The sequence below is a fragment of the Camellia sinensis genome, chromosome 9 (genome assembly GCF_055761805.1).
Source record: "Camellia sinensis isolate YWXY chromosome 9, ASM5576180v1, whole genome shotgun sequence".
Taxonomy (NCBI): domain Eukaryota; kingdom Viridiplantae; phylum Streptophyta; class Magnoliopsida; order Ericales; family Theaceae; genus Camellia; species Camellia sinensis.
The window spans coordinates 182980808-182995064 of record NC_138969.1 but is presented as its reverse complement, the minus strand read 5'-3'; the positions used below and the strand labels follow the sequence as shown (position 1 = coordinate 182995064).

Here is a 14257-nt window from a genome sequence, read left to right as displayed (position 1 = left end):
ACGCATTTCAATAACAGGTGTAAACAGAGGCTAATCGGGGCATTCCGGTGGATTTCCGCGCAAGACAGTCCGGACATGCATCATCCACCAGAAGCAAGGCAGTCCCTGGCTTGCACGCCAGTTTATTTGCTTTCTAGTTAATTCATTAATTAATTAGAATTCTGTAATATTTTGGACTGTAATATTCTTTTATTTGGGACTGTAATATTTGGACTGTATATTTATTTGGACCCTCCGAGTGAGGGCACAACTGTAATAAGTGTGGGTGAGTGTGATGTATGTCTTCCAACCCCACGTCTTTCTCCCTTTTATTTATCTGTTTTTGATGGTTAGATTAAGGCATATTTAAATTAGCATACAGTATGACAGCATGTTTGCATCATCCATCTGTATTGCATGCACCGGGCTCGGCGCATCATATTAACTGCATTGTACTTTCAATTCTAAATTGAATACATGATAGTTGTAGCATTTCATATGCCATCTTAGAATAGCCGAGCCTGCTATAGTTGCATTTTGCATGTGTTGCATTAGGCATTTTTGTATACTTAGGATCATGCATGATTTCTAATTAACTTCCTTTTTTTGGCTTGGAGTACTCGGTAAGTTTTATGCTTTAGCATCCTTGCATGCGTGTGAGTGACTGCCATGAATAGCATGCTTACCATGAGGCTAATTGCTAATGTGATATAACTGCCTGAATGCCTGTGGGTGAAGGTTGGGTTATTTGAATTGGAATAATTCATCAAATGTGTGTTTTAAGCCCACTAGATAGTGGCAAAATCATGTTTTCTAAGCCCACCCGAGGGTGGCAAATCCACGTCTTAGCCTACTTGCGGGTAGCACCATCAAACCATTTTCAAATAAACAAGCATGAAATGTTTTGTTCCAATTCGGACGACCCCGTCTATATTTATATGCTGTGAGCATCACATAGTAACCTAGGCTAATAACCGGAATAAGAACTCACAATGTTTTCAAAAATTGATATCATGGTTAGTAGAGGCCGGTCTATGACCGGGCGAGCGGGGGTGCTCACGAAGTGACCTTCCCCAATCGTACCCAAGTTCCCGAGCCGAGGCAACTTTGGTGATGACGGACACGTGGCCTTTTGGCACCGAGTCAGGGTTTCCTAAATTTCCCAAAATAAAATATTTAGGTGGCGACTCTGTATCTGGCAAAGCAGTCCATGTTTGGCACTTCTTTCAAAAATCAGTTTTCCTAAAACGATTTGCCGGATTTGGACTCTTTGGTTCAGATTTAGAACCGTGACTGCAAAAGTCGAGTCCGAGCTGTAGCGAGGGTCCCCCGCGGGCTTGTTACAGTTTCTGGCGACTCTGCTGGGGATATAGAGAACTTGACTCGAACTCATGATATCTGTTTTTGATTACACTTGTGTGTTTCTTTGCATTGCATTTGCATTGGTGCGCCTAGGACACCGTGTTTGCCATCTGCTATTCCTGAACGGTTTGCCAGAGGCTTGTCTTGTCAAGGCATGACCATAAGGCTGACCGGTTGTGGGCTCTGCCAGTATGGGAACACAAACCCCGGTTTTACCGGGGCACCCTCTTTGACCATTCGACCTAGTGCATATTCGGATCCATAGTGACCATTCCAAATTAGGACAGGTTGCTTACCCGTTTATAGGTTGTTTGAAGCCGCTGTGTGCGTAATGAAACCCTAGCTCCTGACAAAATAGGACAGGGAAACCCTACCCCAACATAGGGGTGTTTTGGCTCTCACTTATCTGTTATGTGCTTTAGAGTGCGTCTCTACAGGAATGCATGTATCAGTATATGAGTTTGGGCATCAGGCCTGCGGGCACCAGTTTGCGAATTTTGGCATCAGGCCTGCGGGCATTACTATCAGTGTTTGGGAGTCAGCTTTACCCGTGGGTTTCAGACTCAGATTTTGAGGCCGAATTTTGGGCAGAATTCAGTAGAGGGCACACTCATTCAACTATGCTCGTATCTGTTCAGGTGAAATCAGGCTGAGGTGCTGTCTGTTTTCTCTTTTGCTAGGTAGTCTTGGAACTGTCGCTTCAGAAGGCTCCGATATCCCCCGGGTACATTGGATCCGTGTCGATAGACTTTGTCAGGTCGGAAATTCAGTTCAAGGGCAAATCAGTGTTCTTTCGCTGAGGTAAGGCAAAGGAGGGCCAGTTAGGGTTCATTTTGTTCATCTGATCCGACAGTCACCAGTCACATCATCAGCAGACCCGTGATGGCACAGGGTTCGGAAGATCTTCAGAGAACTGTGATAGGTTTGGCCTCCGGGACGTCGGCTCCATCATCGACCACACCACATACCGGGAACTTCATGTCAAAAGACTCCCCGATGTTGGGACGGGCAGCATTTGAGGAAAGCCAATCCCTTGGCAAAGTGGAGGCGAGTGGAAGGAACGAGGTAGGGGTGGACATGGATCCTCATAAACATCTTCTGTTGGCTGTTGAGGCTTTGAAAGCCGAGGGACTGAACAAAGAGCAAGTGTTCGCAGTCTTTGCAAAAACTGTGGACGACATTTTCGCCACTCAAGTTGGGGGCAGTTTGAATCAAGGGGCAAGCCGGGAGAAGGGTCGTTGTATCAGAAACGTTCCTTTCGACTATAATCCTGCACTTGGAAAAGATCAGCAAACTAGGCCAGCACCTGCTAATGACAGACAGCTTTCAGGCGCGTCACCGACACGCTCCAATGAAGACAAAACACGTGAAGGGAACAGTTAAATATGCATGACAGCTCATGCGTATAAAAAAGTACGATTGAAACCTTGTTCTCCGAAGAGAACACATCGGCTGAAAGTGGATTGTCTCGGCTAAAACAATTTTTGAGTCATTACTCAGAAAAGGAATATCGAAATATCGGTATAGGTTCCATCACCTCAGAGCGCCGAGGTAATAGAACCTAGGGGGCAGTTGTGAGGGTATATTTTCTGAATACCAACACGTGGCATGGTGACGCCGACATGTCAGACGAGGTGCCACGTGTCCTGGTAGTTACGCCGAGGTGATCTCGGAGTTGCCGAGGTTATCTCCAAAGATATCGGAATCCGAGATAAGCAGATAGGGGACAAGAGTCCTAAGACGAAGAGGGGACTTAACCTAGATAAGGATAAAGCTCTTAGGGAGTTTATCTTTATCTCTTAAAGAGTCCAAAGTAAACATTGATATGAAGTTCATAGAAGTCATACTTCTAGTGGGACTTGGATTGAGTACATTATAAAAGAGAGGCACCCCCGTGAGTCTAAGGTATGCAATTTATGTTTTGAGCATTCAGTTTAGCACTTGATTTATCTTTGAGAGATATACTGACTTGATCGTCGGAGTGCCCCCGGGTGGAAGAACCACCGCCGGAGCTTTTTCTTTCTGTTACAGGTTGCTAAAGCCATCTATTCTACCTATGTTCTCCAGCTGATCACTAAACGGGCAGTGTGGTCAGATTTTCACCCACACAATATGTAACACCACTTGGGTGTTGCTATACCCACTGTAACGAATGTGATTTGATTAAAGCCATCCATTGATGTCTGGGTTAAAACACTCCATTGAAGACCTACTATTTTCGTAAGTTAGTGAAATGAAGAACTGTCATTGACGCCTAACATCTACTTAAGTCAATAAAATGAAAAACAATCTGATTCATTGCCTAGTTTGAAGGCAGCAACCATCGCTCTCTTCACTAGCTCAGTTCCACTTACCCACCCCCATCTCATATGGTCAGCTCCACTTACCAACCTCAATTACACAACTTCTTCTATCAACGTACACTGTATAATCACCTTCGCTATCCAAATTTTTAAACCCAAATCAAAATCCAATTTTTAAGTGAAATCAAACTCAAATTAGAGGAGTGTTGTGTTGTGAGTGTTGTCTTAATTTGGAGTTGAAAAATAGATTCCAAAGAAGCAAAGTTATCTAATTCATATGCAGGTTGTGTCTTAATTTGGATGGGGCAGAAACAAAATACTCTCATCAAATTGATGAATCAAGGAGCGTGTGTACCCCTTATGAGATGCCACGCGTTTATAGCCTCTGGGATTTTGTTTTCGGGGTTAACCTAGCGAGCAACAACTCGGGCTCTCTCATAAATTGATTCAGTAGCAAATTGGTGCAGCTCTGTGGGTTGAATGTAGCAGAAATGGTGGTGGGGAAGTGTTGGGAAACGAAAGGGGTATGGGTGGTGGGAGAGAGAAAAGGGATAGAGAAGATGATGGGTCTACATCTTTCTTTTGACATTTGGGCCAAATATAATTTTTAAAATTTTTTCCATTTCAAATGTGATGGCAAGGGTAAAATTAATACGATTTCAAAAGGTATAGGTGTAAAATTGAAATAATTTAAAGTTTGGGGGTGTAATTGAAAACTAAGATAAAGTATAGAGGTAAAAATGAAAATTTCTCGAGTTTTTTTTTACCAAACTAATTTATGAAATTTTTAGATTTTTTTTTTTGAAAACTCAAACAAACAAATTAAATTAGATATCTTGATACAAGTTCATTATTTTTTAATCAAAAAAACATACAAAAAAAATGTTGATATTTAAAGATGAATTTATTCTTTTTGTGAATTTTGTTTTTGTTTTTGTGTTTATTTTATTTTTATTTTTTTACACAACTTTGCAACTTAGAACTGTAGCACATTAAAAAAAAAAAAAAAAAAAAAAAAAAAAAAAAAAAAGGAGTTTTGTAACGGTTCCCGTTTAGACCCGGCCCATTTCTTACTTTTGAATCCGAGAATCCATGTCCTTAACTATTGTTCATTTCATTTTCATCTTGTTACTAGTTGAGTTTGGCTACTTGGGGTTATGGTTGTGTTTGAAACAAGTTTGGAGTTAGATTTTTAAAAGAGTTGTTGTCCAGATTTTTGTCTGTTCGCTCGAGCGGTCTTTATTGCGCTTGAGTGGTCTTTTACAGTCTGCAAAACTACTGAAAGTGTGGTATCTTCTCTTCAGCAGTCTCCTTTGAGCTTAAGTGGTCTTTTACAGGTCTGAACTTCTGAGAGGGGCTCATTGTGTGCTCGAGTGGTATTTTTGGTCGCTCGAGCAGTGTCACTTATTGTGCTTGACGCTTGTGTGGTGTTTTAGTCGCTCGAACGGTCTGCACATATATCAGCCCGAGAAAATGGTATTTTGAGTCACTTTTTCATTTCTCACTCTTTCTAAACATTCCAAAACCCTAATTCTTCACACACTCTCTCTAGTTCTTGCATTCAAACTCTAAATACTCTCAACGTATTGATTTATACACTGCTAAAAATTAGGCTTTTAGTGGCGTTTAAAAAACGCCGCTATAGCTATCAAAAACGCCGCTAATGGTTTTTGTGACGTTTAGTACCAAACGTCGAAGATGCGGCCGTCACCATAGCTTTATGACGCTTTAAAAGCGTCGCTATATTTAGTATAGACGGCGTTTTTAAAAACGCCGCCAAATGTCCCACCCTAACAGCACTATGACATCACTACGATTTAGCGACGTTTTCAAAACGCCGTCATATCTTTTTTTAGAAACTGACCATTAGCTAAACTTGCATGTATTAAAATGGAAAGGAAAATATTAGGGACACTCACAAATCTTGTGTAAGTAGACAGATTAAGGGAAAACCAAATAATAGTTAAAAAGATCATCAAGAACTAACAACAAAAAATTAGTCAAGAAAAAGAATCCATCCATTTTTGTTCGATATCAAAACTTTTCTTGTACAAGATTGTTTCAATGATTCAAATGTATTCATCAAATCTTACAAATAATGTCAGCTTGCAATGAAGTGTGCTACAACTAGCTTTACATGACAAATAAAAAAAGGTCTCAAACAAAATTTGGTTCAAGCTTTGTGTCTCTCAAGAAGATCTGGAAACCTTTCATTGCTCTCCAACAAAACCTGTATAATTAAACTACAGGGAAAAAAGAAAAGAAAAAAGAAAAAAGAAAAAAATTTATCAGATAGATAACAATTACCCAAAGGAATATCAAGTGTATCAAGTGTAAACATGGATCATCGAGTGATTTCTTATTTGCAAATTTGCTATCATTTAAACTAACAAATAGGCAAGAGTTGCTCAAGCCAACCCACCTTCCTGAATAAATTCTCTGAAATTATATCTATTCACTGAGGTGTTGACACATGGCAAATAATGTCAAAAGGTTTTATAACTTCAGTTAGGTAATGAATGAAAGCCTTCTTTCTATGGCCGACATCGGCCCACTCATAAATATCAACTTGGACCATGCTGTTGTCAATAAATAGTTGTGGTACACAAGAACCTAACAGTAAATAACCTAATTGTCAGAGGGTCTTGATCCCAGCATACCTGAGGCCTCCTAAAGCCAATCAAAGACTGCACGTGCATAAAAGCCTGAACCGCCTGAACCAGAGACCGTATGACCTAGCAAGTGTACCTGAAGATTGAGAATCAAACTATTCATACCGGAGCAGCCTGCAGTTCAGAACACAAATGGAGTAGCAACATTAATTTCTTAAGACAATAATGCAATGCTCACTGAAAGGTATCCAACAAACCATGCGAGTACCTGAACTCTATTAAAACATTCTTGAGTAAGCCTTTTTCTCTTGATCACGTCTACCAGCAATCTGTAGACAATTTTTGAACTTTCAAATCGCACTCAATAAACTAAAATTATAAAAAAAAAAATTATAAAAATTTGAAACAAATGATTGGAACATGAGAAAAATTGTAACATCAAATGAAGCCACTGACCTTCTTCTTTGCAGCAACAAGCTCTTTCTTTATAACACCTGAAAAATAGAATCATAAAGCAAGGACTTGATCTTTCATAGCCCAATTAGCAACATTGGAGCAGTTGCTCAAAAACTCTCGCCAAGAATAAATATGTATACATGTTTTTTTTCTTTTTGGTAATTTTTTGGGGGCCAGTTTCAGTCAGTCTGGGCTTCAAATGCGCTCTTCCCAAGCCCAGCCCTCAATTAAAAATGAGACTAAATTTCTCACAAGCCCGGCCCTACAGATCAATATGTGATCCCAAACCCGAGCAGGGTTTGCAGGGTGTTTGTGACTTTCGAAATACAAAATTGGAAGTTTGAGGCTCTTTATAGTTTGCCATTTGTGAAGGAAATGAAAAGCAAATGCAAACACGAAAGGTTGCAAAGGAAAACAGCGTGCAAAAGAAAAAAATAGCAAAAGTGACATTGTTTAAGTTAGGTGTCATCTTTCCTTCTCTTTCTCTTGATTTTTGAACATTCCTTAGAATAGCCTATGATCATGCAATCTTTCAACATCACATCCCAAAAGCTATACATGGGGCACAACTAATTTGAATCTCTGATCCATATTTGACACAATTCAGGCAATCTAAACCTTAAGCCAGTAAACCAAACTCCTGAAACTTTCAACCGCACCATCTACATCATTAAGTGCCATGTATGCCTGATACATTAGCAGAAACACAGTCATTATGCATAAAAAATAACTTGAAGACACAATTATAAGAAATTTCCATCAGATGCAAGCAAAAAAGAGGCAATATATACTTCATTTTATTCCCACGAGTAGTGGTAACAACATTTCCATAAACCAAGAGGGTTCCAAAATAAATGAAAAGCTGTGCTCAAATACACTGGCAGACTAGGATTACAGCTGATAAAGAACATATTGAAAGAGGGACTCAATCCGAACATTTATGTGTCTGGTGTGTTTATGTAAGCATCAGAATCATATGACTAGCTTTCATATTTCTTAAATATTTCTTTTATCGTTAGTAAAATGAAAACCCCCCCAAATAATAATAATAATAATAATAATTGCTAATCATGATAGACAGCTACTCTAGTAACATCAATTGAAAAATAACTAAAAATTAATAAATATATAAATATGAGGAATAAGAATTTAGTCCACAAAAGCTTACTGGCATTGGAACGGGATGTTCATTATGTAGTACATGCACAAAGTACTTGCTTGAAGACTTAGCTGGACAACTATATACTACCATCATATTATTGCCATCCAAAAGGCGCTGCCACACTGCCTCTCCAATTTCTTCTCTGAGGTGGCTTTGGAGGGAGTTTTTGTTACTTTTGTATTTTTTCAAAATCTGAAACATTCAACATATATTGCTTACTGAGAAGACAACATAAAAGCAGAAATTAAACAGGTAAAGTAGAAACACAATGGGACAGCTGGCATACTGGATCAAATGCTTATATATGATTTGCCCAGATCCAAAGGGGAAAAAAAAAAAGGACAAGAAATCAGAAGGAAAAAAAGAAATGCATACATGTGCCATCATAAATAGAGATTCAGATATGACTAAGAAGGATGGACACTTCTAAGAACCGACACGACACGACACAACACTCATCGGACACGTGGACACAAATGCATCATATTACAAGTTTGAATAAAATAACTTGTAATCCAATGATAAAACAAAAATAATGTAAATTTATACATATTCTCCTTCTTTAGACTGTTAAAATTATTATCTTTGGTTGAAATATTCATATATATGATATATAATTATCCTTATATATGACATAATAAATATATAAAATTATATATTTTGTAGGTGTCACCCACGTATCGTGTCCTACATTTTTTGAAAATTTATGTGTTATCGTGTCCGTGTCGCATCTACGCTTCTTAGAATTATGAGAATGAAAGCACTCACCGGATTCTTCAAGAAAGAGCCCAATCAGACATGAGAATGGAAGCAGAGTTTCTGCATGAGCAAACCGCAGTCTTGCCTTTTCATAACTGCCAGGAGCATGTTCTTCTACAGTAACAGAAGGTATAAATTATGAGCCAAACAGAAGATACCTTTATTTTTTTCCCTCAGCATTAGCCATGAAGACTTCAATTATAAGTTTATAACACAATTAATTTTAGATAAGTTTTGAAATAAATGTCACAACGTGGGAATTAACTCCTAGTTTTGAAATACATGCCATAGCATTAATAGCAAATAACCATAAACACAGTGAAAAATAATATGACAATAATAAGATTCAAAGAATTAATAAACTTATGAGACATTTAATATGAATTGTTATAGTTTATATAACCTTCTTTAGCCATAATAGCTTGTTCCATGGACTGAACAACATCCTCAAGCAATGGCACTCCCATCTGGTAGTTTAATGCATTACGATAACCCTTTAATATGAACAGCTCCAAATCATCTGTCCACTCCAGCAAGACAACCTAAAAATGTTTATATTTGGCAAGTTAGCAAGGTTATAGCTAATGTTGATCATTCAGTGGTCTGGGATGAGATCAATGATGGATCTTTCCGATAAATGAGGCCTTGAATTTAACCACATATTCATGTTTTTTTTCTTCTTCTTTACTATCCGTCTGATAATTGACATTGTGTTCCTTGTTATTGGTCTTCTGTGTTCATCAGATTTGATGATGATCTTATGGAAGCTCTATTTGGATACAATGCCACCAATCACAGATCTCCTGAAAGCAGTAAAATTTCAAGTTCAATTAGTTCCAGCTCTGTTCCACCTGCTCAAATCTTCATTCTTGAGCCTCGGAAATCCCAAAACACAGCAATAGTACTTAGATCTCTTGCAATATCTCGGAAAGAAATCCTTGATGCCCTCCTTGAGGGCCGAGGCCTTAATTCTCATATACTCGAAAAACTTGCAAAAATCTCCCCAACTTAAGAAGAAGTATCCAAAATCCTTCAATTCAATGGCAATCCAACAAAACTTGCTGATGCTAAAACAAAGAACTCAAAGAACTATTAAAGAGTGACTATATTTATTACTATTTAGTATTTACCAGCAACAAAGAACTCAAAATCAGTGGTTTATATTTCAATTATACTTGTTGAACCACTGATTGCTGCCAAAGCAGGGCTTACTCACACCATCAAAACAACAGTGGACATCATATGTAACAGTTTGACAAAATGATGGCCAGGGCATTTATGAGCAATGATCACCGTATCACCTGATGATTCATGAATCATTTAGTATAAAAAATTTACACAATCATTTAGTATAAAACTTTACGCAAACATTTTGAATTCATGAATTCTCTAACTATTCCACAACGCATAAAAAATAATTAAAAAATAAAGAAGATAAATTTAGTATAAAAAATCTCCGCCTAATTAAGCCATACCCAGAAAATGAGAGACAAAGAAGGGTTGAACCTTGGCCACATTGGTAGCACAAGCTAAAGGCAGAAAAAGGTGAGGCACAGTTGTGGTTGCCAACTCCACCCCAGCACCCAACTCCATTAGAAGATCACCCGCAAAACAAAGCTGAAGGGAATCATGATTTTGACCAAAGATTACTTGTTAGAAATCAGAACTAAGTTCAATGAAAATCAACCACAAGAATAACTCTGATCTATATCTCTTCATATGAGTCGTACAGCATTTATGCAATCATAACATCCAAGAAATTTGGCAAATTATATGGAACTGTGTTTATATTAACAAATTTTATTACAACAAACTAGAGTAAAAAAAAAAACAATAATATACTTAGCTAGATTTGCCAACGTTTCAAATTTAATCACAGCCTTTCCTTCCAGGCGTTCAAGGGAAGAAAAATGCATTATCATTTCCTTCAAAGTGTACTTTGTGCTTTTCACATCATTATCCCATAAGATGCTCTGTAATCGAAGTGCAGAAACTGTATTTACAGGTCAAATTATAAGAACTGAGGTCAAGCAAAAACTGAAACTAACACAGATTCTCATATGACATGATAATTAAAAAAGACATTGCATGTGAGGGTGAGGGTGGAGAAGAAAGGCACACAATCAATAACAGCGAAAATAATATAGAATAGCAAAGGATAATGAACAAAAATGGATGGGCACAAAACTGGATAGCAGATTTCCAGAACTAAGCATAGAACCATCAACGTTGAGCTCAGAGAGAAGACTAGACTGTACTGCAAAGGAGTCTCATCTTGATGTAGAACCTGCATGAAAATTCAAGATACTTAGGAAATCCATGAAAATAATCGGCCATAATTCATGAAACTGAAGCGGTGAACTCAAATATACAGTGCTAACCAACCTGCAGTGTACACACTATATCTGTTGAGGAAAATATCGTTCCTATTGCTGAATCAAATTGGTAAGAAATAAGGTCGAGCCAAAAAGTTATATGATAAAAGAAATGTTAGTACATTATCATGGCATGTTAAACCAGCACCCAAGGAAGGCAAGATGTACAAGGATCAAACCAAGATAGTCATGCAGAGTCAACCCAACAAACTATTGCTAAAGATTAAAGTTTTGATGAGTAAACTAACAAGAAAACTATGGCGAGCAAGCCAAGGATCATTATATAAACTATTGCATGTACCAAACCAAAATTGAAACTATATAATATTTAGACTTCTAAAAATAGTCATTTCCAGCGAATATAACTTACTAAGCTCCTCGAATGACTCAAATAATTGTTTCCAAGATTGGGAATTTACATAACCAGTAACCAAACAAGCAGTCCTTTAATACGTGAAATTAATGAACTACCATTATATAAACTATTGATGCACATAATTGTTAAGGACAACTAAAACATTCCTAAAAAAGTTGTATTTGAGAAGTACCTATCCCCCAAAGCATGATTTCTAAAACTACAAAAAAAAAAAAAATCATGAATAACACAATGACAAACCCAATTTGGGAAAGAAAAATGCACAAAAAAAAAAAAAATTTAAAAATCAATATATCTGAAAATCTGACAAGTGAAGTTCATATGCTGTTCTGCAACTGAAAATAGGGAAATTTCTCAACTTCCATGATAAAATTGGACAAGCTTTAAGATCCTTAGTAGAGTATCCAAATAAGGCAACAAAGTCCAAAAACAAAAACAAAAACAAAAAAACAAAAAGAGTCATACTGAGTTAATCAAGATCCTAGAGCATCCAAATAAGACAATCGACTAAATTAATTTTTCTGTTTTGGTTGTATATGCACTAAAATTAAAAGCAACAAAATTGAGCATTTTCAATATTTAACACACCATGAAAACTGATAATTGGACCACACACATATGTTGCAGACAACTACTAAACCATGATGAATTCTTTGTATATAAGCATTCTCTATATATGTAGGTGAGAACCCAAATCAAATTACGTTATTTGGCATTTGGTAACCAGTAGACTGGTAACCCTTATTATTCCTTGGCCAGCTGGACTATATATACTATCTTCATTATTATTATTATTTTCTCTTGACTAAGAACTAACCAGCAGAAGAAGAATGAGTCTAAAAGCAAAGTAGGTCATTAATTTCCCTCATTCTCACCACTTGGAAGCAGCTCAATAGTCTATCAATGAGTAAAAAACTATATTTAGATTTACAAATTTCATTATTAATGAATATCACTACAAGTCTAACTAGTCTATCATTGCATCCACAAAACAACACTTTGGTACGAAATCCACACAATTTAAGCAAAATAACAAACAGCTATTCACAAGCAGAGCACAGAAGAAACATTAATTATATACCCACTAAATCTTCACAAACCAATGGGAAGAAGATGAGCAAAGAGAGATTCACAAACAGCTATTCAAAACAGAGCACAGAAGAAACATCTAAGAAGGAAACAAGTTTCAAATGTTCCTAAAATTTGAGCTCAACTAACCTCTGATCTCACTGATCGAAGAAGACGAAGAGTTCCAAATCCACAAAGACGAACACCATAACTGGAATCACCGAGCTGAAGAAGGTTTTGAAGGATTCGATCGATTTTTCTAAGATTGTAGAAGGTGGTGCTCACAATCGAGAGAGAGAGAACCTCAAAATCAAAATCGCAATCGCTTTGAGATGAATCACTAAGAGGAATCACCATGCGGAAGAGGAATCGAGCGAGAGAACTTCGTATTGATTCGATCCTCTAAGACTGAAATTAGGGTTTAGAGAGAGAGAGAGAGAGAGAGAGAGAGAGAGAGAGAGAGTCACCTTGGAGTTGTGAGAATAGATCGACTTTGTGTAGGGTTTGGAAATAGGGGTTTGAAGAGAGACAGGGAGTGGGTTTGGAAATAGGGGTTTGGAGACGCTTTCAAACGACCTCTATTCAGAAACGGGACCGTTTTAATTAACACAAAAGGGGACGTTTACAAAACATCATTATTTATCAGAAAAGGTGACGTTTAAATAAATGCCTTTAATTAAACGTCGCTAAATCCATGGTTTCCTGTAGTGATACACCCTAGCCCTTTAGCGAAAAAGGTAGAGCACGTTAAGAGCTTTATTTTAATAAGAGGAATTATTGTTTTTGGCTCTGCCAAATTTCAACCCTTGCTCTCTCTTGTCTTTTAATCTTGAAGTATGGATTTTTTTAACCTTTGGTATGATTTTTACTTTAGTTATTTGTCTATTTTTACCTTAGTTTTTGTAAATTATAATTGAGTTATGTTAAAGATATCAAAAATTCTATTAAATATTTGACTAAATGTCTCACATGGATGTGAGTATCTCACTCATGTAGGATTCTATGGAACCCACAGTTATATGAGACATTTGATCAAATATTTGATAAAATTTTTGATATCTTTAACATAATTCAAGTATAATTTACAAAAATTACAGGAGCTATAACTATAATTTAACAAAAAATAATGCAAAGTTAAGAGAGAAAAGTCCAACTGTTTGGAAAAGTTATTGAGTGGTCCAAGAGGGGCAGTTGGCTCTCCAGCAACCCATTAATTGATGAATGGTCTAAGGAATAGACAGTAATATCTTGACACAATCCTACCAGCAAGGGGCTTAACCAATGAGAAACGGGATAGGAATTGCAAGTGGTGAACAGTCGAGAAAATGTTGATTTCATTTTCTTGTAAACTGGTCCGAAATAGGAAAATACTTGAAACTCTCAAAATTTATGACTCACACAGTCCCTAATTGATTTGTAACTATCCATTATGCTTTTTTTCTTTTTTCCTCTCTCTCCTCCCTCTTTGTCACAATTGTGTGGGGGTGTCGGGTCTGAGGGGTCTATAGCGAGGCCGTCCAAAATAATAGTCTTGGCAGTGGTTGGCGAAAAGGAGAAAAATCACATCTCAAAACTTAAATAATACACTTCCAACAAGCTCTTCCCAAGCAAAAATATAGCAAGAGATTCTATCTAAAATGATGTGAAAATTCATTTAGCTTGGTTTTGACTTTTCAAATATTTTTTTAATATTTTAATTTTTTATATTTTATTATTTTTAGTGATTTTTTTTATTTTAATTTTCTCAAATTTATTTTTTTCATAGTAGTTCTCGTCATTAATATTTACTAGGGTAAATTATACTC

At 37.0% G+C, this 14257-nt stretch overlaps 1 protein-coding gene across 3 annotated transcripts; it reads right to left on the bottom strand.

Moving 5' to 3' along the window:
- Nucleotides 1-5646: 5646 nt before the first annotated feature.
- Nucleotides 5647-13006, bottom strand: LOC114318938 (uncharacterized). 3 transcript variants are annotated; one of them, XM_082888162.1, is made up of 9 exons: nucleotides 12603-13006; nucleotides 10822-10920; nucleotides 9037-9175; nucleotides 8643-8747; nucleotides 7881-8066; nucleotides 6713-7399; nucleotides 6525-6585; nucleotides 6305-6430; nucleotides 5647-5887 (listed from the first exon to the last, which is right to left on the bottom strand). In XM_082888162.1, the coding sequence occupies exons 1-5, from the start codon at nucleotides 12807-12809 to the stop codon at nucleotides 8044-8046; spliced, it is 573 nt and encodes a 190-aa protein (XP_082744288.1). In that variant the 5' UTR covers nucleotides 12810-13006; the 3' UTR covers nucleotides 5647-5887; nucleotides 6305-6430; nucleotides 6525-6585; nucleotides 6713-7399; nucleotides 7881-8043. The 3 variants fall into 3 exon arrangements, with proteins under 3 accessions (XP_082744288.1, XP_082744289.1, XP_082744287.1); XM_082888163.1 differs by having other exon boundaries at nucleotides 6713-6750; XM_082888161.1 differs by having other exon boundaries at nucleotides 6713-8066.
- Nucleotides 13007-14257: the final 1251 nt, after the last annotated feature.